General features: G+C 30.0%; 1 protein-coding gene across 1 annotated transcript; it reads right to left on the bottom strand.

Annotated features, from left to right (window-relative positions):
- On the bottom strand, positions 1-24,922 carry MS3_00009819 (uncharacterized protein). Its single transcript, XM_035734186.2, has 2 exons — positions 24,732-24,922; positions 1-1,606 (listed from the first exon to the last, which is right to left on the bottom strand). Exons 1-2 carry the CDS (start codon positions 24,794-24,796, stop codon positions 574-576), a joined length of 1,098 nt encoding a protein of 365 aa, XP_035589079.2. The 5' UTR covers positions 24,797-24,922; the 3' UTR covers positions 1-573.
- Between the last annotated feature and the right edge of the window lie 457 nt (positions 24,923-25,379).

The following is a 25,379-nucleotide window of genomic DNA, read 5'->3' as shown; positions in this document are numbered from 1 at the left end:
TCGGTACTGACATGTTATATTTTTGATCTTGTTTCTCATATTTTCAAAAAATAGACTATTAAGCACAAAATGTTACATACAGAACTATAAAGACATTCAAAATGCAATTTTTGAATGACATTTGGTAAAAACATTAAAAAATACGGAATAAACTTCAGTTGTTGTTGAACTTTAAATAGAAAACGACAACTAATCCGATTGTTCTCATAAATCAGTATTGCTGTTATTACGATCGGTTAATGTAATTAGACAATAGCCAGTCAGTTATATAACGTGATTTGCTTGAAATCCAAGATCATTACTGAAGAAAATATGTGAGGTATATTTAAGATTAAAAATCTTTCAGAATAGTAATTATCTGAAATGTATGATACAAAATATTATTATTCGAATCTTTTTGTACAATATTTAGATGTTCACCAGACAAAATAGCCTTAGCTCTTACAAACCGAATAGATTTTTACAAAAAAATACAGGGCGTAAAGATATTCAGATAAGTGAACAAAATATGAAATGTACATACAATGAAAATTCAATGAATTGGATTCATGTTATTTTCCAGTGAAATTCTATTCAACGTTTAAAAATTTTGTCTTTTCTCCTTGTATGACATAATCCAGTCAGACATTCACGAAAGTTTCTATTCAGACCAACATATAAAAAGAAATTAGTTGTTGATGTAATTAAACATAACAGCTGACTAAAATGTTTATAGAGAGCTGAATATGGTCGACATTTTATGCAAGATCTTGGTACAATCAGTTCCAAGATATGCACATACGCTAAAGCTTGAGGAATCTGACCGATAATAAACAAAAATATCACAGTCATTAATAATATTGACAATTTGTTATTTGCTTGCTGTGAACGTTCCAACCGTCTGTTTCTTAAAGAAATACGCTTTGTTGGAGTTGGACTGTTATTTCTATATATTGTAGTGTTGTCAGCAATATCTTTTGAAATTGTTACTTGAGTTGTGAAATTGGAGATTGCTTGAGGTTTTATTTGTAAATTATAAGGTATATCACTTACACTTTGGCAACAAGTCTCATTATTTTCATCAATCCTTGATGTCATTGGAAGTGATGAACGTTTCATATAACTTTGTTGACTTAATTGATGTGCTTTCTGGTTATGATAACTAGACCATGTTAAACGTAGAAGCATAAAATTAACGATACACAATGTAATCAATGGAATACATTGAACACAGATAAACCGTATCCATGTAAACGTGTGATAGTATGGTGATTGTCCAAACCATGTTAATTTACTGTAATGAAAATGTCTCTTTGTATTATTAGGTCCTTGGACAACAGAAGTATTGATTTTCAATGTAAAAAATAAGGGAAAATTAAATACCACAGCTATACATACAGTGATAAACACTTGCCATTTTCCTTGATATCTTGCAAAATATAACTTGCCTAAATGTGGCCACTTCATAATGATATAACGTTCCGCTGATATTAACACAGTTATCCACACAGATGAAGCTTCAAGTATATTCCCTAATCCAAATCCAATATATGTTACGTAATATAACAATATAACCCTAAGTTGTTTATATATTTCTGTTTGACATATTCGAAGTTGTGTTCCACATCTATATAATGAAATAAAATTTAAAAAATGTTTATTTAATTAACAAATTAACTGTGAGTAATCAGATATCATATATACTATAAACAATCGAATATAGTTATATAACAGGTTAGAAGAACGATTACCTTTATGATAAGTAGGATAACTTACCTAAATAACACAATATATGCTATTAATTCTAAAACCAATGATTTAAAAAAAAACAATTATGTTCACTGAAACGAGAAATATAACAGTTCAAAATTAAGCGATCGAACTCGTGAAATTTTGAAGCATCAATGTTAAACATGAATTTCTGTTCATCATATATATGCAACTCTTTATATCATAAATATTATACGTATTCTCTTTCTGTTTCAAATAAACTTTACAAACAATCGTGAACAATTGTCATTTTAGTACTTAGTTGAAGGGAATAAATATTGATTGAGAAGATATGCATCAATGTAATTTATTAGATTAGATAACTTTGAAAGCTTATCATTTTGATGTAATGATTAAAGTGTCGAAGTAGATTAGTGCAGATAAAATGCTTAATGTATAAAACAATATGTTGAATTACAAGTTCAAGAAGTATTTTGGAGATAGTTGTATATCATTTTAATCATACAACAAACTGAATAGATTTTTCACCCTTTATTCGTATACATGTCAATAAATCCTTAGGAAGATACAATGTCAGTTGAATAATAGTACAGTAAGAATATCAAGTAAGACCCATCTACGAACCAGTAATTTTAAAATCAAGTCCATAAAGTTTAGGAGAATAAACTCAGAAACTGTTGAATATAGTTGTTATTCTTGTAAGTTGTTAACTCTGGAAAAACTGCTACGTATGCTTGGTAGTTAGATAAGTTGCTTGCTTTCTGTGTTTTTCTCAAACGAAAATTCAAATGATTTCAAGTTAAATACACTTGACATGATAATTCAATGTATCCATGTTTAATTTTATAGTATTCACCAGCTGCTAAATATGAAATATATTTACTTTTATCTGAGTAACATAACAGTCAGTTAAACTATTATTTAAATAGTTGACTATATCTGCACCACAAGAGTTATTACACAACAGAGTCAAAGAATCAGATCAAGCTTCATTCATAATTAATGAACTTATTTCATAACGATTGATGAAAGAAAAGGAAAATTAATGAGACTATAAATTATGGACAACTTTTGAGCGACGCTAAAGTGACCTTGAGAATGTCCATCTTATAACTAGGACTAAACGAAGGTTGTAAACCAGTGTGGAGAATTAGGATTATGATTAGGGTTAGGAATTAGATTTAGGTTTTTCATCATGAATCGACACCATCTAAAGTATCAAAACGCTATTTAGCCGAATGGTTGAATGAATTTCGCGCCAAAACCCGAGACCTGTTATCTTATACCTGATTGGCTCATCCATAAGTTATAGTCTGGCCGAAAAATTATTTCCTGATTTTCTTACTTAAATATTGCATCTCATTTGCTCTACACGAAAATCAACATAGTCCTTTTATTTTTAGCTTACAACTATGGAGTTTTATGACATTGTGTTACATGGAAGAATAAAACAACAAATGAACTATGTCTCAAGTGTTTTGTGTCTAGATTAGTAGGTTAACTCAAAGTAATTTTGTTAGGTCCGTACGAAGAATAAATGAATGTAACCGTTGTGAATTATCTATGAACTAATATTAAATGAATATTCTTATTGTATGACTGTTAAGTAACTATATTACATGTATATTCACATTCCTTTGATTATAAGCTCTTATTTGACCGATTGACTATTGTCATACTATTTTCTATTCCTAAGATATTTTCAGTTTATTAGTAACGAACCTGTATAATTGTTATTTTCCATCTATGGTATGATGCAGTCCAGTATGTCCGGGCATAAGCACATAACATATATTAGGAAGGTATCAACCGCCACTGATTAGTTAATACTTACTAAATGGGTACAATTTACAATTATCGTTAGATCCAAATATTATAACTAATAAATATAACCAAAAAACTGGGTAACATGCTTACTCCTTCCTTCTAAATATAGATTTATTGATTGAGATCATGAACCGATTGATGTTAGACCACCATTAAAAACGTGGAAGCACTGGATGGCCGATTCATCCTATTGTGGGGCTCCTCATCAGTGCGCATTCACGATCCGGCTCGCGGGATTCGAACCCAGGGCCTTCAGTCTCGCGCGAGGACACTTAACCTACTGGACCACTGAGCCGGCATCCAATGTTGTTAATGTCTAACCTCAACCAATCAGCGAAGTTGCACAATCATCTTCCATTGTACTGAGGTAGACACCTGTTTCTACCCGACACGGATTACCTCCACTGGTCACGGCATTAGTCGGTTTATGATCTCAATCAAAACTTAACAATCTCCACAACCCCTATACTGATAGATTTATTGATTAAAGTTTAGAAATCTATGGATTAATTTATGCGTACAGTAATCATGAGAATTAAAAGAATAATATAGATATCAATTTCCAACCTTCAAGTGTAATACTACATGGAAATTTCTCCCAGAAAATTAGAACTTTATTTTGATTTTCGAGGCAAATAAGTTTTCAAATGATAACAAGCACTACCATTTCTTGTGGTTGCTCTTCGATAAGCATTATCATTATATAATAGTTAATTGTAATTATATGGAAACGGTTAAATTGGAAATCAAACATCAAAATAAATGTTGATCCAGTTTCTTTCTAAATATGTTTAATGTCATGTTATTTGAAATCATAGGAGTAAACTAGCAAATATGATCAGACTAATATATTTGCTTTAAGTACTTGTTTCATCAGTAGCAATTTGAGATTACTATTACAACGTGCAATATGACTATGAAGATTAGTCAAACTTTAACTGATTTTTAATGGATATTATACTCATGAGGATTACATTCATAAGTATATCAATAACAAGACATTTTCTAGAACAACTTAACTTCTCATACTGTGAACAACTGTTAGGTGTAGTAGTTCGATCCAAAACGTATTAGAAGTTTACTTGTCTGAAATATTATTGATCAAAAGTACATATTTAAAGACGTGTAAAATTATTATTGCGTAACAATAATAATGTACCCCTACAATTTATATAGTAAAAAATAATTAGTCTTATATTGTATAGGTGTTAATGTTAATTAAATTATATTTACCAAGTACTTTTGTTGTTTGTCAGCCAACAACCCTGTACTATCATATTATTGTTAGATGCATCACAACATCCAAAACTTTAGTTGGAGAAGTTAATATTGGGTTTTTCATGACCTCCTCGATCGAGCTGCTTACAGTAATTAATCAGTAAACAATAAGGAGTATCAATATATTTGACAAAAAATGAAACTATTTATCACATACATTTAACTTGGCACTTGGTATCAGAAACAGCATATATTCAATCTTGTTGAATGTGACTAAAAAACACTAAATAAGTTATTAGTAAACAAGTCACAATCGTGTAGCTATGTTAGACGTTAAATTAATGAAGTGTTTGACAAAACTGTTTCTTACAAATGAGCATTACGATTGTTTTCCTTAAACCTCCTTCTAAAATAGTCTCATGAAGAGACATAATATGCGATTTACAATTCAAACAAATAAATTCTTCTGTGAAGACACATAACAGACTTATTCAGTTCGTTCTCTTTTTTTCGAAGTATTGATTTCCAATGTCTGATAATAAAGTGTATACATTTTTTATCCTCGGTTAAACATAGATTAAAATATTGAATTTTGAGACATTATAATATCCCATTAAGTAAGATTGTCTATAAAGTATGAGATATATATTAACTAATTTACTATATACATACCTCCGTTAATCTTGATATCTTACTAAAGAAAACAGCTATTATACTGAATTTTAATCTCTCCCAAAAATCCATTATTATTATTTCTAATATTTAATCCATAGTTTTCACTCTGTTTAATGAATGAAAGTTAATGAAACGAAATAGTAAGACAATTGTATTGAGACTTATATAAACAACGTTAACATCGAAGCAAAACTTTTAAAACAAACTGCTAAGCTATATCAATAACGTATATGCACAAACACGCAAATAGTCAATAGAAAAATACAACGTTTGACGGAAATTATTATTTGGCGTCAGTGAAATTAATTAATAAAATAAATTGAAGCATCCTGTTCACAATAATCTAATTTATTCATAAACTCATATCATATATATATCTATATATATGAATATAATTTTTGTTTGAATGAAACATCAGGTTTGCATGTATATGTAATTGATGAAAACTTCTCAGTCTCCTTCAAGAAATAACACAAGTTATGATCTGAAAAACAATAGCGTCTAAAGTTGTCATCTTAATGATCTACCTAAAAATAAGAAAGCAAATACTAATTATTTTATTGTGATCTGATATTGTTTTAATTAACCAAACTTTGGAATAGATGAGTATGGTCATTTATTGTTCAAATACTTTAATTAACAAACTATCTGAATCTACAGTACTAGATGCAACAGATCTCTCAACAATACGTGATTCTAAGTTTTAAAACTGATCACGAGAATTTCCAAATCCCTGGAATGTTCATCCTGTTATATGCACTTAAATGACATGTTAGTAAGTGAAACCAAATTCAGCATTTCATACAAAACGAATAGTATCAATCATAACAGTCACTATATAAAATCACATAGGAGTGCAAGAACAATTAGTTTACCGAGTATCTCTAATCATACCAAGTTGCGCTAATTACTAAAGATATGAACCTTACTTAAAAGATATCAACATTACGAATCATATAGAGTAAAAGTACTGAAACACAAGGTTTAAAACAATCTGCAATCAACAAATTTCACAAACTAAATCCAATACCTAGACATATGTTGACAAATTTGTTCAAACATATAGTCGTGATGCTCAACTTAACAAACTAGTTAACGAAAACTCGAACGATTATAAAGTTAACAAAACCTGTAAATGCAAAGAATCATAGGCATTTCTTGAGCAAATCGTTTCTACAATCCTTCAATACCTTCAAAAGAGCTCCCTTCAATTTTAGGTAAGGGCTAATGATGTTGCATAAAATGATAATCAACGTTTTGTAACTAAAATAATGTAGAATCACTAGGATCTCTAGCATAAAGTTTTTAGTACTCATTTTATTTAAAGTAATGAATCGGAGTTATTATTAAACATTTTTAGTACTATATCGAATAAGTCCAGCAAATTACGAACACAAAAAGATAAATTTCCGAATGTAACAAAATCATAAACATCAAATAGATAACATTGATAGATACTGTAATAGAATGCTGTCACTGCAACAAAATAAGTAAAGTAAACATCTTCATATTTTCTTAAAGCTTAAACATTGAATAAAACTTTAGTGGTCATGACATAAAGTCAAACAAACAGTTTAATAATAACTACAAAACATTTAATTTGACAATTACCGTTAGTTCGAATTATAATGTTACATTTTAGAATTGCAGATGTTCAGTTATCTTCTCAATGTCATGTTTTGTACTATTAACGGATACAAAAGATGCATTCAGTAGTTTTTTGCAAATCGGCATTAGAATTACCAATTGAAAAATAATTAGATGACAAATAGTATTTATTCAATGATTGTTAGCTATAGAAGTGTATACAAAATTTAGTAGTTACTATGATCCTCTTCTCAATAGTTCTACTTATTCCCAGTTCATTGAAATAGTAATGACCCTTTCAGTTTAATTATGACATTGAAATAAATCGTATTATCATATAAAATATTCTGTACTTTTACAATATACAATAATTTAAAAAACGTACTTTAAACAACAAGAAATATCTTTCTAATTATCCTAAAAAAAACTTTATGTAACAAATTGTGTATTAGATCAATCTTTGTTAAAAATTATTATAATATTAAATAATCTAGGAATGAATTCTAACCCCCATTGGCTAACTTTAATGAGAATTAGTTATGCAAAATAATCACCGTTATATATTCCTAAATAAAACAATTTTGTTAGGCACTTATTTTCATCAGTTTGATCTAAAAAACTTACTTTAAAAAAAAACTTGAACTAATTTTTGATCTGGATATAGTTTGACAATTATCTGAATCGTTTAAAGATCCCCATTACATTAAAAGACTAGTATTTGAACGAAGAATATTCCTAAATTCACATGATTTAAACGATGTACTTTGCCCTTAACCTGATCATTTTTCGGATTATTAAATTGAATATATAATTGTAGAACCTGAAGAGAATTTAGCGAAAAGATTATTCTTTGTTCAAATACTAGTCTTTTAATTATCTGAATAATTATTTAAGATGTAAATATTAATATTTCCCAAAACTTAATGTTCATTTCTTTACATATATCCAACACTAGTTGACTATTAGACATATTGTTGAATGCTTCATTAAATATATTATAACTTACATTACTATTAGTTTTAAACCTTAGATATATTCGGCTTATTTATGGTAAAAATGATATTTGAACCTTCAGCAAGAACTATGATCTAAACTGATATCTAGAACAAGAAAATGACTGTCTGCAGAATCATATCGAATCTTCAGTTAGTATTATTTCTTAAAGAAATTAGCTATAGTTCTATTATTCACGTTTCGCTATTTCAACTAACAAAAAGCTTGAAAGAAGCAGGAGAATTTCTTTCGTGACTTAAGATGCTGGATCCGTTGTTTTTTTTATCTGACATATCAGTGGCGGTAAATTAGTTCATTTATTCAGGTGACTTGTTTTAGTGTAATCATTCGGTATAGATTATAATTTAAATAGTGATATTGAAGTTTCAGAAATGAGTTTCCATAGTTATGAGAATTTCTCACTGACATCTTAAAATTATATTTTAAATTCATTTCTAAGTAGTAAGTTAATTTAAAGAAACAAACTATAAATCGACATAATCATATTCATCTAGATAAACACATATGTTTTGTTTTAAGTAAGAGAAAGATATAATTATATCCATTCTCTTAAACCTTTTTTTAATCCATGAGTAAATAAATTGAATTTAGCAACAACAACAAAAAATAAAATTTGATTAAAGTTGCGGTACTTAAAAATTCGATGATAACTTCTACAATCATATTTCAAGAAAAATGATTTCATACTAGTTACCATCTAATAGCGAAATGGTTCATCAATAATGTTCCATTTTCCCACTATCGTCCTGAACCTCATTAAAATGTACACAGATCTATTCAGTTCAGTGTTCTTCTCCCTATTTTAACTCTAAAAACATTGGTATTCATCTTAGATTGCGGTGAAACTGGATGTACATACGTAATGTAAGCAAAAATTGTGGTTACTTGCTTCCATATAAACGTGTATACTTCTAGTTTAATAATTAAAAAGATTCTATCACTTACATACACTGACATTATGAACATAGCTATGATAATATCAGTATCGCATCATTATATATTCAACTGAAATCTGCATATGTAAAAAATATTATGTTTGCTTATTTATTTTATGTTAAATTAGCTAAATGTTTGCTTATAGTCATCTTTTGGTTAAATGTAGAGTTAACCAAGAAACGTTTAAAAATATTGTGAAATGTTTATTTTTACTGTATAAGGACTAATATGAAGCATGAAACTTTGTCTTCCATTAATTTAATGATTATTGATGTTCACATCCGATAGAGATACTATTTAAGAGATGGTATCATAAATGTACTTTAATTTCAAAACATAACATGAGTACTCTTTAATAACTTATGTCAAACTATACATTACAAAACATATTTTGTTATTTGCATTAAATTATTTTTATCCTAAATGCAGATGAACGTTTACTGATAACATAAAAATTACTACTAACATATACGTTTTATGAAATAGAGAAAAAAGGAAAAATCTATTAGTGATCTAAGTGATGTACATAAAATTTATCTTCGCTGAAAACTAGTAAGACACTAATAACAAACATATATAGTACTTTCAATAATTAAGATCATGAGTCAGTTTAAGCTAGGTCACCATGGAACACCCGGAAGCACTGGACGGCCGATCCGCCCTATTATGTGACTCATGAACTTAACTATTGAAATTACTACAATCTCCACAAAACCCTTTCTGATACAAACATATTACTACCGATTCTATAACTTAAGAATTGCATAAAGTATAGAAAACATAATTATAATTTTTAAATGGATTTCTCTTAAACAAATACAATAAAATATTCTTATCATTAGAGAGGGGTTTTGTGAATATTATAGTAATTTTAATAGTTGAATTCATGAGTCCAATACTAGGACAAAATGGCCGTCCAGTGCTTTCAGGTTTCTTATGGTGATCTAGCTTCAATTGACTCATGAATTCAACTATAAAAATATTCTTAGTTTTATTGTTAGTTGTTTCATATAAAGTTTAAAAATAATGAGCCTGTATGCTCACATTCAAGATTAAATTTCTAAATCTTACTTATCCTGTTTTGTTTCTTCATAAACTATGTAATAAACTTTAAATACATACAATTGTCTTATTACTTCTTACATAAACTAAAATCTGAAGGGATATTTTTAAAACATTTTTTTCCAAATAACTGGAAACATTTTCATTCCGTATGATATTCTAACACAGTCAGCATATTAGCAACTAATATATATATTTCAGATATGTAATTGATATAAATTTATTAAGATCATGAACCGATTGATGTTAGACCACCATCGAAAACCTGGAAGCACTGGACGGCCGTTTCATCCTATTGTGGGACTCCTCAGCAGTGCGCATCCACGATCCAGCTCGCGGGATCCGAACCCAGGGCCTTCGGTCTCGTGCGCGAACGCTTGACCAACTGGACTATCACCATTGGATGCCGGCTCAGTGGTCCATTTGGTTAAGCGTTTGCACGCGAGACCGAAGGTCCTGGGTTCGAATCCCGCGAGCGGGATCGTGGATGCGCACTGCTGAGGAGTCCCACAATAGGATGGAACGGCCGTCCAGTGCTTCCAGGTTTCCATAGGTGGTGGTCTGACATCAATCGGTTCATGATCTCAATAAAAAAAAACGTAATAATCTCCACAACCCCCATATTAGTGATATAAATTGATTAAAAAAAGGGGTGATGATCATCAAAACAAAAAAGTTTCAGATACAAACATATCAAAGCTATAGAAAGAATATACTTTAAGGAGTTGATGATCAAAACATATAGCGACAATTTATCAAACGATTACGAATTTAATCTAACTACAGGTTATATTACTTTCAGCTTTAGTTAGTTGATATCAATCCGCAAATTATCTTAAATTTTACTTTTTCAATTGTATTTGAAGTATTTCTCAATAAAAATATAAAGATTATTGCTTTTTCACACTAAAAAGTAGTTTCATTATCCAGAATAATCGGTTTTTAAAATGAAAAAAGATAGATGGTGGCCAGCAGTGGAATCCAGGACACGCGTTTCGTCCTATTTCGGACTTGTTTGCTGGATGTACCAGCATCTCAGAGTTAATGTTTACTCTGGGGCTCGAACCTAGTATCTTTCGCTCCACTTAGATACTGAATCCTGATATCCACTCAAATGTGCAATGTAGTGAAGTTTAAATTCACTTGTTATCAACTGTGGGATGCAGGCACATCCTGTTGACAAGTCCTAAAATAGGACGAAACGAGAGTTCGGGATTCCACTGTTAGTCATTATCCATCTTTCCTTAAAAAGCTTGTGATTTAAGGCAATAGCAAGGCAATACGCACAGTGTGAAAATATGTCGATAAGAGACCGATCAATCGCACATCTAAAAAACAATGGGAAGATACAATCAAACAACAACAAATGGGTTTTTGAAATGGTTTATTTTATACTTAGGAATCTAGATGTATATAATTCAATCATCACTTGTTATGAGCGTATAAAATGAAAGTACAGTTTATTAATTGTTAGCAGATATTAAAGTACCTATAAAGATGAAGCTTATGCTTCATAAAGTCTATAAAACACCAATTAAACAAATTAATCCGCCCACAAAACCCAGATAAATTTAAACAATGAAATAAATAATCAATATATGCGACTGCACAACTTCGTCTGAATCATCAGAAATTATTTAAAATTATGCGTTACTGAGCAAAAACAGCGGACATACAAAACTTACTCAATCTTTGAAGTTGATCTTTACTGGATATTCAAATAACCATTTAAGTATTTGTTAATAAAATAAAGAACGGAAATTAGTAAAATCTATCTTCAATGAGATTATATAATAAAGAATGTTTACGTAAATTAAGAACTTTCGTTATAGAATATGTAAAGCCAAATATTGATAAATAGGTCACCTTCATGTAGATATTTTTTATATTCAATATAAACTATACATTTTAATGACAAAATTAAAACTAACACTGAACATGCATCCTGACTCAAAAACTACAAAAACTGACCTCATCTTATCCGGAAGTGCTCAAAATTATGAAAATTCAACCTGTTTACAATATTTAGAAATCGCATTTTACCTATGTTTTCGCCCTTATTTTTAGAGCATATTTGTTTGTTGCTAGCTAATATGATTTTTTTAATCAGTACGCTTGAATGAATAAATTTAATCAAGAAGAAACGTCTTGAACTAATTACAATGAGAAAAAATGTTCTAAAAATGATATTGACACTATTCACTAATGAATAATATCTGAAACAAAAAGTCTATTAAAAAGAATTCATGAAGAAGAGTAAAATGATTCCAATGGACAAATTAGATTTTTTTCAAAGATCAACCAACACTGAAATTAGTTGTATTTTGTATACTTCCAAAATATGTTATGAATTATCAAGAAAACTACCAATCTGTCTAAATAAAAGCGAAATATTATGTCAAACACTTTATGTAGATGAATAATTTTATGATTTACATTGAGTTAATTTTATATCAGAGATTATTATTAAAGAAAAGATTTTATTCTAACTCACAAGTGTTTGGTTTACATATAATATTCATTAGAGATGTAACTTGTTGAATGTCATAATGAAACGTTTCAATTTAAACATCATTGACAAACCAAGAAGAGATTATCAGTATGGAGTCGTGGAGATTATTAAGTTTTTGATTGAGATCATGAATTTATTGATGCTAGACCATCATTGAAAACAGCAGTACAAAGGTTCGATGCGGACATCTTTCGAGATACCGACAAACATAACGAATTCAAGATAACTCTCATAAACAGGTTCCAAGCCTTACAGAATCTACTGAAGGAAGAAAAAACTGGTATAGAGGAAAACTGGGAAGGGATGAAAAAATCACTAACTTCGATGTGCTAGGAGGTTGCGAGAAGTATTGCTAGGTTTGGTGCTATCACGAGTTCATTTAATCTGAGAACGAGAAATAAGACTCAGTGACCAAAGACCAGAAAGCTAGCTATTGATGCGTCTCAGCCCCGCTAACTAGAAGGAAAAGGCCAAGCTTCAAATAAGAAGTATATTCTGCAAACCAACCAGAACGAGCGATCACAACAAACGCAATTCAAAACGTTTGTATATATTATCAATTATATATATATATATAATCGATATTTCCATGGAAGTTTTTCTTTAAACATTTAATCGATAGATTAGTCAATCGACTGCCATTGAAATATTTAAACATTTAATCGATAAGAAGAGTTTAGTTAATTAACAATTATACGGTAAAAATATACGTATAGTATTGGTCCACAAACGGATTCCAAAAATTACCACTGATTATTCTTATCGAGGCATAACAAGTATCATCATAAGGAATAGATCACTGTCGAAACCCTGAATAGGATTCAAGAAAGCTAGAACAAGAAGACAGCAATTACCAACAATCGAACAAGAACAGAGGAAATCAATTCACAAGCCGAATACACAGAGGAACACAAGCAAGTGAAGTGGAGCATTAGATACGAAAAGCAGAAATACGTGTAAGAGCTAGCAACAGCAGAGGAAAAAGCTGAAAGAGAAGGAAATATCATGCGACTTTATGATACGAACAAAGAAGCCAGCAAGGTAATATGGTAAACGGGAGAGACCAGTAAAAAACAACAAAGGCAAAGCAATCACAGGGATTCAAGAATAAGGTAATAGATAGGTAGAGTACTCTTAAATAGACCTGCTCCATAAGATCAATCGGACATCTAGGCAGCACATATAAACCTTCTTATAGATATCACTCCACCGACTATCGAAAAAGTGAGAGTAGCCATCACAAACATCAAGAGGGGGAAAGTAGCAGGACCTAACAATATACCAGCTGAAGCTCTGATGTTAGACATAGCACGAGCTGAATACATGCTCCACATCCTATTCAGCAAGATTTGAGAGAAAGAACATATTTCAATGGACTGGAAAGAAGGACACTTCATCAAGATACGAAAGAAAAGAGATCTGAGCAAATATGAGAACTACACAGGAATCACACTACTGTCAGTACTAGGAAATCTTTTCAACAAAGTGTTGCTCAAACGGATGAAGGACACTCAAATTCGAGATCCACAGGCTGTATTCTGTAAGGATTGGTTATGCACAGATCGAATTGTGACACTACGAATCATCGTTGAACAATTAGTTGAGTGAAACTCGTCACCATATATCAAGTTCGTTGATTATGAGAAAGAGCGAAAATTTTGTAGATCAGGTGGACGTTTGTGCTGATGATGTCGTTCGGAAGAACTATGAAAGCTCTACGACCAAACCATACGGCTCAGAAAACAAAACTCCATCAAAATTATGGGAAGGCATTTGACACTGTGGATAGGAAGACATTTCGGAAACGTCTTCGACACTATGGACTGGATAGCCGAGAACATCGTCAACAGCATACGGATTTCATACGATGAACTAAACTACAAAGCTGTTCATGGAGGACAGCTCACAGATGCATTGCAAGTAGGGACTGGATCAGACAATGCTGCCTACTCTTTCATTCCTCTTTCTCTCTTCATGATTGTCTGGATTATAAGGACCGCAACATGTGTGGGAAAGCATGTAATACAAGCAGACTATGTGGACTTCGCAGATGACGTGGCGCTTCTATCCCATACACATTAAGTAAGTAATTTAATACAATTGTGAATGTGTATGCAGAAATGTTGCTACCGTAATACAACTATCTTGATTAATTTAATAAATTCAAGAATTTATCAATATTTTAGCGATCATAAACATTATGTTGTATTATTTTCTGCAGATATACATTTTTTCACTAATAAAACAGAATAATTGAATAAACAAAAAAGATCTTTCAATTATTCATAATGGAAATCATATAAGTAAATTTCAAGCAAAGATGGATAGTGGCTAGTAGTGAAATCAAGGACGCGTGTTTCATCCTATTTGGGACTTGTCAGCTGGATGTACCTGCATTTCAGAGTTAATGTTCACTCCGGGACTCGAACCCAGCATCGTTCGCTTATAAATCTAGTGACTTAAGGCTATATCAAGGCATCCGCACACGATGCATATATGCCAACATGAGACTGATCAATTGCAGTCCTAAATAACAATGAGAAGATACAAGTAAAACAACACTAAGTAAATATAAGTAAATTGCTTAGAAAAATTCTCTATTTCTAAATTTATCTTTAATATAGAATGATATTTATATTTATGTCATTTACTGCTATAAATTCAGTAACCTAAACAAACATTCTTTAAGTTCCGATGTTCAATTTTATTATCAATTATTACTGAATATAATATGATTTATTCAATAAACTGGACATGATTAATCTAATGAAATATTTCACCTACTTCATATGTATAATATTTTAAGATGTTCCTATCATAAACATAAAAATTTTATGATATCTACAACTATTCATATTTGAAAATAGTCTTTTTTTTTTTCTTTTTGATATGATTCATATTAACAATGTTTTCATCTTTTATCTATACAGTAACAAAAATATAAAAACAAAACCAGACCAAAGAAAAAAAAAGAAAAATAATGATAGAGAAATAAAAAATAACACAAACATGTAAGATAGAAACAAACTTCCATTAAGTTAGAATATCATCATGTAATAAAATTGTTAGGTTTGCTCGTAAACACTAAAACAATAATAATAATAATAATGTAAACATACATTAGGATATTTGAAAATTTCTTTTATTTCAAATAAAGTGAATAACTGATGACCTTGTAGCAACCAATTATAAATAGATGTATATTATCCAAGGTTATTCTTTATTGATACGAAGTATCATATCAAAAATTATTTTATCATTTAATACCGTAAAATTATTAAAATTTACTTTAAATTTTAAAATAATTTCTATATGATAAATTAACTATTTTTTCAACTGATCAGTGATGAAGAAGAGTTAGTTTACTTTAACATTAGTATTCCAGAATGAGTTTTTGACATGAATATAATACAAGTTATATTTTGTATATAAGAGTTATTATTATATTTTTAATAGGTTAAGCATATAGTCTTGATTATATTTAGATATAAAATGAATAATCATTTAATATTATTGAAATTACTTCAGTTATATAACTTTCAAACTGAAATGAAATCTGTTTGTTTGTTTTTCAGTATTTTATTATGGAACTGTAGATTTAATTCTGTGGTAGCTCATTAAGGAATCTTAATAGTGAATTCAAGAAAATGCATAATATTTTGGTTTTCTCTAGTTACTTGGCTCCTGTACACTTCATCATATCCTGTAAGAGCAAATATATTTTGAATAACATAATACCATAGATTTTTCACATTATTTAAGTTATTACCAACTTTAAAACATTACTTCAGTATTCTGACGATTTATTCTTACTGAAAGTTGCTATGAGCTCTTTAACTAATACTAGGAAGATTTATACTTTTATCTGAGCAAAAAAGCTTTTAAATGACGAATTAATTACTTACGCCGGTTACTCATAATGGAGCATAAGCCGCCAACCAGCATTCTCCAACCCACTCTGCCCTGGGTCTTCCTTTCTTATTTCATCCAATTCTTGTTCATTTTTCTCAGGTCTATCTCCATTTCCCGGCGTAATGTGTTCTTTGGTCTTCCTCTTTACTGTTGGACTTGAGGATTCCATGTAGGGGCTTGTCTTGCAACGCAGTTGGGTGCTTGCCTCAATGTGTGTCCTATCCACTTCCAGCACTTCTTCCTAATTTCTTCCTCCGCTGGGATCTGGTTTGTTCTTTCCCACAGTTGGTTGTTGTTAATAGTGTCTGGCCAACGGATTCGAAGTATTTTGCGTAGGCAACTGTTGATAAACACCTGTATCTTCTGGATGATGGCTTTCGTAGTTCTTCAGGTTTCCTCCCCATAAAGTAGGACTATTTTGACATTTGTATTGAAAATTCTCACCTTGGTGTTGGTTGACAATTGTTTTGAGTTCCAGATGTTCTTCAATTGTAAATATACTGCTTTTGCTTTGCCTATTCGGGACTTCACGTCTGCATCAGATCCACCATTTTCATCAATGATGCTGTCCAGATATGTTTTTAAATTACAAATTAAGCACTAATCAAGCCAGTGATACACGTCACATCAATACTTACTAATTAATTATGAAATCAACATTATAGCTAACCAGTTATTTATCTTACAAAATATTATTTATTTAAAATGTCAGTTTCTTCATCCACAACTTTGCAAATCTAATTCATTTTGATATAAACATTAAATGGTGTAAGCATGAGTTGATCCAATAAAGCTTGATAAAATACGACTGAATTTAATACATAGAGCAACTAGAATCTCATGTACCATTACAATCAACTTCAAATGCCTTCCTGTTAACACCAAATAAGAATTATTAAATTTAAAAACCTTGTCCGTACAAAACTACTTACACTATATATTTATAAATGCTACCATTATATCATATACAGTTTCTCTTTTAATTGAATATCGTTGTTAATTATTTTAAAAAGAAATTCATATTTTAGATTTGTTTAAGTAATGAAATTAACTATCGTGTATACGCACTGTTGAGGAGTCCCACAATAAGATGAAACGGCCATCCGGTACTTGCATGTTTTCGATGGTTGTCTAGCTTCAATCAAATCCTGATCTCAACTATTAAACTTACTATAATATCCAAAAAACCCTTCTGATACAATCATAATATAGTTTATAAGTACTCGACTAGTTTACATTAGATTTGATTAGACAAAATTACAATCTTTATTTAAATGATTAAATAACAGACGATGATATAATTTATTTCTTTTTTTTAATGGTTCATTATTGATTACACTTTAAAGTGCACTTGTATACTACAATAAAGCAAAACAAATAATAACGTTTCTTCCGTGGGTTTTTTTCTCTGTATTACTGTAATTATGGTTACTGAAATTTAGTAACAAATATTACATCAATTTCATTTCTCTATTTATTTTACCTAAATTCAAATGTATCCATTCGTTCGTCAATAATGAAATCATTGTCAATCGTATTAACTTTTAGAAAATGATCTGAAACAAATGATAACTTATCGATTGTTTATCTTCATGTATAGTAAATAATAATAATAATAAGGAGAAGAAGAGGAATTCTTTAAATAGAACTAAACATAAATATTTATGGCATAAATTAGATCATATAAAAAAAGATATAAAACATGAGAAAAGTGAAGAAATAAATTATAAAATGTTGATAACAATTATATTATTGTTATTGTTTTATTTATTTAATTTTTTCTTCACATGACAACATGAAATCGATCTATATACAACTGAATAAATAAATTAAAGTAATCGATTTCTGTCATTTTTTTGTTTCGTTAAATGTTAACAAAAATAAAAAAACAAAAAAAAGTAACATGATTATTGTTTAAAACAAAATTGATTAGGAATAGTTTTGTTGTTGTTGTTGGTGGTGGTGGTGGTGATGATGATGAGGGTGGTGGTAGAGATTATGCTTGTTTTAAATGAAAAAAAATTTTTTCTTTTTAAAGTTAAATTAAATTCAATGGATATTTTATAAATAATATTTCAACTTCTTTCTATTTTAAATTTCAACAGGGTTTTTTGAAATAACCAATTTTTTTAAAAAATTTTGTCCATGTTTTTTAAATTATTCACAGCGCTTTTTTAAAATTATTTTCATTATCCTTACTTGCTAAAGATGAATAGAAGAAATAATTTAATTTCAAATGAGAAGAGATAATAACTCATAGAAAAAGTTATTAAAGACGGATATAGTATCAGAGAGGCTGCATTTCTTCTGGACGTGAATTATCAGGCCACTACAAATGTTATAAAAATGTTAAAAAATACTATGGTTATTATAAACAACTCTGTTGAAATTTCAAAAAATGAGTTGAAATACTATATTTGTACATGGTAGAAGATAACTTAAGGTTAAAGTTCATAATTGAACACCTTAGAATAATGTATATATATATATATATATATATATATACTTTGCGCCCACCGTTTGAAATTAAATCAAATTTTAAATTAATACATACTACTACATAAAAACCGTAAGTAATTATATATAACCTACTAATATAAGACTTTCATTATATAAACAATTCATCATGATATCAAATAATATATGAAAAGTTGACTCTATAAAGAATTATTCATTCGTTATCATATTAAACAATATTCCATAGTCGACATTTTGCATCAGTTTACTGTAAAAATGGGATTAATGTAAAAACTCGTTGAATGCATATTATTACATCTGCCAGCACAACGTAATATAAGTAATTCAACTTAATAAATCTAATTGATAATATACATTTTTAAACGCTACATAAATTAACAACATAAAAATATGTAGTTTATCTTATGACAATTAAGTAGTTTTTAAGATTAATAAATTTTAAACCAAGAAATAAATACATATTTAGGAAAAGATAGATAGTGGCTAGCAGTGAAATCCAGTATCAAGTCCAAGAAAGAACACTAACCCTGAGATGCAGGTACATCCAACTGTCAATTCTCAATTAGGACGAAACGCGAGTCCTGTATCCCACTACTAGCCACTATCCACCTTTGCTTATAATGTTTGTGAATTAAGGCAATATCGAGGCAATACGGACAGTAACCATATATGTCAATAATTGACTGATCAATTGCAGTACTACATATCAATGCGAAGATCCAAGTAAACAATACCATGTGAATTTAAATACATATTTGTTGAGATAGTAATTTGAACCGACTAAACAACTTACTATTAAACCAGTTAATTCAGAACACTTTCTGGTTTTACATTATTCTATTATTTTTTGCTATCACCTAGAAAACGTATTGAAGAATTTAACTAAGAAATCAATATAAAACGTTACACACCATTGTTTAACCTCGGTCAATAAAGTAATTGTATATCATCTCACCGAATGAGAAATTCATAAGGTCGTAAGGAATGTAAAAAACGAAAAAGTTCACTGATTGAACTAAATAAAAAATTATTTATTTATATAAATCCCGTTATTCAAAAAGATAACTAACAGACTTTTCCCTATTACTTCAATAACTAATGAATTTCATTATGGAAAATTCTAGCTGACCAACTTAAAACGTTATATAAGAAATAATTTGGAATAAATACATTTCCTAGAGTAATACTTTTAATACTCGATTTGCAAATATACAGTTAAAGGTGAACATTATCGTTATGATAAATATCGACAAAAACAGAAGGGTCGTGTTATGATTAGTGTGTAGTCATAAAAACCATTGCAAAAATCACTGATTAAGTTGTAATTTTAAGGCTTTTTAGAACTTGATTTCATAAAAGCTAGCATAAGGTGACGGTGTACGTGTTGGCTAGATATGTGTTACACATTTTCCAACTATATCATTCAACAAAGGTTTGAATTTTTAAGTGACTTGTAATGACCATCTATGACTACATATAACCCAGAAATTGCTCGACTAATCAGAGTTTCCGACTTGAACGAATAATGCTTCAAAGACACCTATAATAATCAACTTGTAACTTTCTACACAGTCTTAATAGACAACTATGCTACAGAAATCACTTTTACTGTAAGACTATATGTTAGTGATTAAGTTTAGTTAACCTGATGGGGGAATATTAAAAATACGTCCCTACCATGTATGAGTAGAGATCTGAAATACACATTAAGATGAGAAAAATGTCTATGCAGTGAAAACATGTAAATTTTAATTTAACATAATCTGTCTTCACATTCATTCTACATGATATATTTAGAAAGCATAAAGATCTTTCATCTATTCATCAATTATTATATTCACTAAATCATAATAAAAATGGTACAAATGATTTGGTCAGTCAACAACCAATTCGAATAATTACTGAACTAAAAGCACGGATTCAACGATTGAGAGAAGAAAATATGGCATTACGTCGGCTACTATTACGTCGACCACTTGTACCGGTAAAGCAATCAGATCAAGAAAGTGAACAACGACCATTTTGTGTAAGTCAGTTTTAATTTAGGTAGTTAACTTCCAATTGTGGCATTATGGGTATCATATATATATATGATTAGCTAATTTTTAATGAAAAAACGAAAACTAATGCAAAAATCGCAGTTGATATCACTATGAATCTGTAGATGGTGATTACGTTATATACAGATTCGTGTAATCGGTCTCCAGTCTAAATTTTTGGAAAGACAATGATAAAATACAGCTCCATCAACTGAATTGAGTGTGCTGATTCTCGGTCTTCGACTCAACTGTTGAAAGCCGAGATATTCGCTCATCACTCCACTATAAGTAATCGCTGATTTAGTTAGTCTACCCTAATTTAGTAAACGGATTATGTACCGATAGTTTCTCTTTGATCCACTTTATAATAAGTAGGATTGTCAATGGTTTATATTAAAACATACCACGAAAATCAGATGAATTTAAAATTTTGACCCAAAGTTCGAACAGAACTATTAGACGGTTACAAACTACCACAATACCAGCCATTCCTGTTGAAGTTGAAGATGAAATTTATTGATATATATCAACAAGCATGAAACTCAGAGAGACATGTTGTCACGGACTGATGAAATATTTAATACCATTCTCAGTACTGAATGAATAACCTGGTAACTGAATTGTATTTACTGATAATGAACTTTGGTCAATGTAGATCAAATGACAGAATTTATCATGAGTAGTAAGCAAAAGGATGGATGAAAATTACTCTACATCCATATATAGACAATACCAGTTTATGCATTTAGTTATGCACTACTCACTAATAAAAAGCTACATGACTGAAATACTACTAATGACAACTAGTGGATTTCTGAAAACCTGTTAAAACTGTATCTGAAGTCATGATGCTTCAAGTAAATTCACATTTATTTCAAGAGTGCTTTAAACAAAGTAAAGATAAATCATCCTTTTCTTTACGATGAACTTGTCATATTTTCGACATCATTATGGTAATCACTTCACACCGCCTGTAGCTCTTCAACGGCTACTGCCGGTCTCAAGCACATACAAAGGAGGAGAAGTGGGTGTGTGGTTGGCAACCCTATCTTGAAGAAAACAGCATTGCTGAAAATACACAAACCAGATTAAACAATTTAGACCATTTCAACTGTATTCTCCGAGGTTAAGGAAGAATTATGATGTCTCATGATGAAAGCCTAGATTATTCAGAAGTCAAGATGCTGATGCTCAATTCTCACAACCACAGCAACAATTAACATAGAGACATGGAACGTCCGAACAATGTAGGAGGCCAAAAGAAGCAGTCAAATAGCAACGGAAATGAGAAGATACAAATTGGCGATTCTCAGTATCAGCAAAACCCACTGAACTCGAATTGAACAGCAAAAGTAAGTACGGGAGAGACGCTACTTTACTCCGATCACGAAGAGGAAAATGCTCCTCACACTCAGGGAGCTACTCTGATAATGTCTAAACAAGCACGAAAAGCACCTACCGGATGGGAAACTAATGAACCAGAATCGTCGAAGCATCTTTTATAACAAAGGTGGAAATGACAATGGATGTTATTCAATGTTATGCACCCACCAACAATAGCAACGAAAACGATAAAGATCAGTTCTACAAGAGGTTGCAGTCAGCCGTAGCGAAGCGTCCAGGATACGAATTGACCAACCTGATAGATCGAAATGCTAAAACTGGAATGGACAACATCTGATATGAAGATATCGTAGGACGATATGGACTGACTGAGAGAATAGAACGAGAATGAAGAGAGGTTTGCAAATCTATGTGTATTCGACAAACTGGTTATAAGCGACAAAATGTTTCCCCACACACTCATACAAAAAGCTACATGGGTCTCACCGGACTGAAACTTGGAGAACTACCACAGTCATCACCGAATTAGTATAAGTATTTATAAACAATTGTCTACGCAAGATACTCAATATCCGTTGGCCAGATACCATCAGCAACACCCTACTGTGGGAGAAAACAAATAAGCCCTCAGTTAAAGAGGAAATTAGGAAAAGGTGTTGGAAGTGGATATGACAGACATTGAAGAAATCATCAAACTGCATCACGAGTCAAGTGCTAACTTGAACCCTGAAATGAAATGAAGAAGCGGAAGGCCAAGCAACACGCTGAACCGAGAATTGGGAGCTGACATGAAAAAAATGGACAGCAACTGGAAACAACTGTAAAAGACATGGTTAGTTGGAGAGTGCTAGTGTGCGGCCTATGAGAGGTAGCGGGCGTAATTAAGTAATAAATATTCTTTTCAACACTCATCTTTTATTACTTATAAATAATCTGGTAGATCAAACAAATGCCCAGTTCTATCTTGTATACTATTTTAAATAGATCACATTCAAACTAGTTTATATGACCTAATTTCTCTTGATTGGCATTTAAATGGAAATGCAGTACTGGTCGCCTTTCACTAGAAATTGATTTTTCATAACTATTTTTGATTTAGTGAATTGAAATCCTCTCTTAATCCAGCTAGTAATCCAACGAAGTATACTTACATAATATGTATTTTAGCATAAAAACATTTTTATCTATCTAATTTCCCCTCCATTTTTTTGCCTATTTTATTGAAAGATTGTCCTCTTAAATATTATTTAAAATAAAGTGACTATATTTTTAAATAGTTTCAGGTCGTAAGATTAAGAATTTACCATATATTTTGAAGTGATTTCCAACATACAATAATTTAATCTGAGGGCTGTATCTTCAGTTTTTTCTGTATATTTATATACAAATATATAGATATACTAAGGATAAAAGGTTAATTCATTGTATTCCAGGATTCTACATTAACTTCATCTAATCAGCTAATGATTGACACAACTTAATCAAAATGATTACTAAATTGACCAAAGTTTCATTACATTATTATAACTCACTTCTAAGTGCACAAATTGTTAAAGGAAATGAGTTTTAAATCTTAGTACTTCAGAAGCTCCATGTTTATATTTCATTTTATTAAAATAACATTAATCGTTTAATCATTACAACACTTAAATAACAGCTTCCTAAAAAGATATGAAGTATAGCAAGATGAATTATAAATAGTATCTATTAATACCTCATCTAGTTATGAATATTACTGATTTAATTAGTAGCGATTTTGAGGTAGTAAACACAATAAAACTTGCATCACACTACAATGAAATATTCTAGTTATTGCTTTATACAATTTAATGTCTCAGTGAAATAGACAAAATAGTAATCATCAATAATTCCAGGAATTTAACTACACTATAATAAGGCGGCCTGCTTGAATATCTGGGCTACCTGTTCTTCCGATCTAGATATTTCATCAAGTTATCTGTTTTGTTGTTTGTTTTTAGCACATCATTATGTCTATTGTGCACACAATCTATTCAGGCGCGTTTATGAAAAGTTTACAATCTTTCGCTATACGGGATAAAAAAAGGTACAATCAGCGACATCATGGTGGCCGGCAATATGGATTGAAACGAATGAACATTAATCAAATGTGGATTACCGAACTCCTAACATCTAACTGGTCATCATTCAAAATTTATCGTCACAATCGATCAAGGTATAAAAGGAAACTTGTTGAAATACTCTATGCTGAGAATTCTATGTTGTACCAAAAATATAATGTTGAATAAGGCTTCTAATAATAATAATAATATCCGAATTCCTGAATCGATAACAGTCATCGTTTTCATTACAAACCAAACCATATATATATATATATATATATATATATATATATATATATATATATATATATATATATATATATATATGCAATTTACCTTGCCCAACCAGATGGTAAATGAACAAGTAATATTCCAGTATCAGTTAAAGATAATGCTGTCATAAATAAATATGGTGTAGCTTCAAATTGTTTATGACTTAATACAATTACATTTATTATATTTAATATTGCTCCAATAATACATATTGTTGTCTGTACAAAAAATGCACTATAAATTTCAATATTATTTTCTCCATATAATGTTAAATTTGTATCTGATCGTAAATTTGTTAAATTAATAAATGTTTGATTCATAATGAAAACAAAAAAAAGAAAATTATGGTTTAACAAAATTTTAATTCATTGTTATTTTGTCTCATGATTAATAATCCATAAATATCTTCATTAAATAAACAATATATTCAATGTTCTATATTGTTGTTGTTATTATTGTATGGTGTTTGTTTTCATTCCATTTCAAATTATTAACTTATATATGTTTTAGTTTAATTTAATAATATAATAATACATAGATATATGTTTGATAAGTAAATAACATTTTAGATAACCAATCAGAATAAAATTATTCGACAGTGTTTGTGATTGGGTAATTTTTCTTAAATATTTATTATTAATTTCAATGGGTGAGGTCACCAGTCAATTGAAGCTAGACCAACATGAAAAACCTGGAAGTACTAGATTGTTG

This window comes from Schistosoma haematobium, chromosome 1 (genome assembly GCF_000699445.3).
Source record: "Schistosoma haematobium chromosome 1, whole genome shotgun sequence".
NCBI classification, from domain to species: Eukaryota; Metazoa; Platyhelminthes; class Trematoda; order Strigeidida; family Schistosomatidae; genus Schistosoma; species Schistosoma haematobium.
Note: the sequence above shows the minus strand (reverse complement) of the source record. Positions and strands in the feature narration are given on the sequence as shown.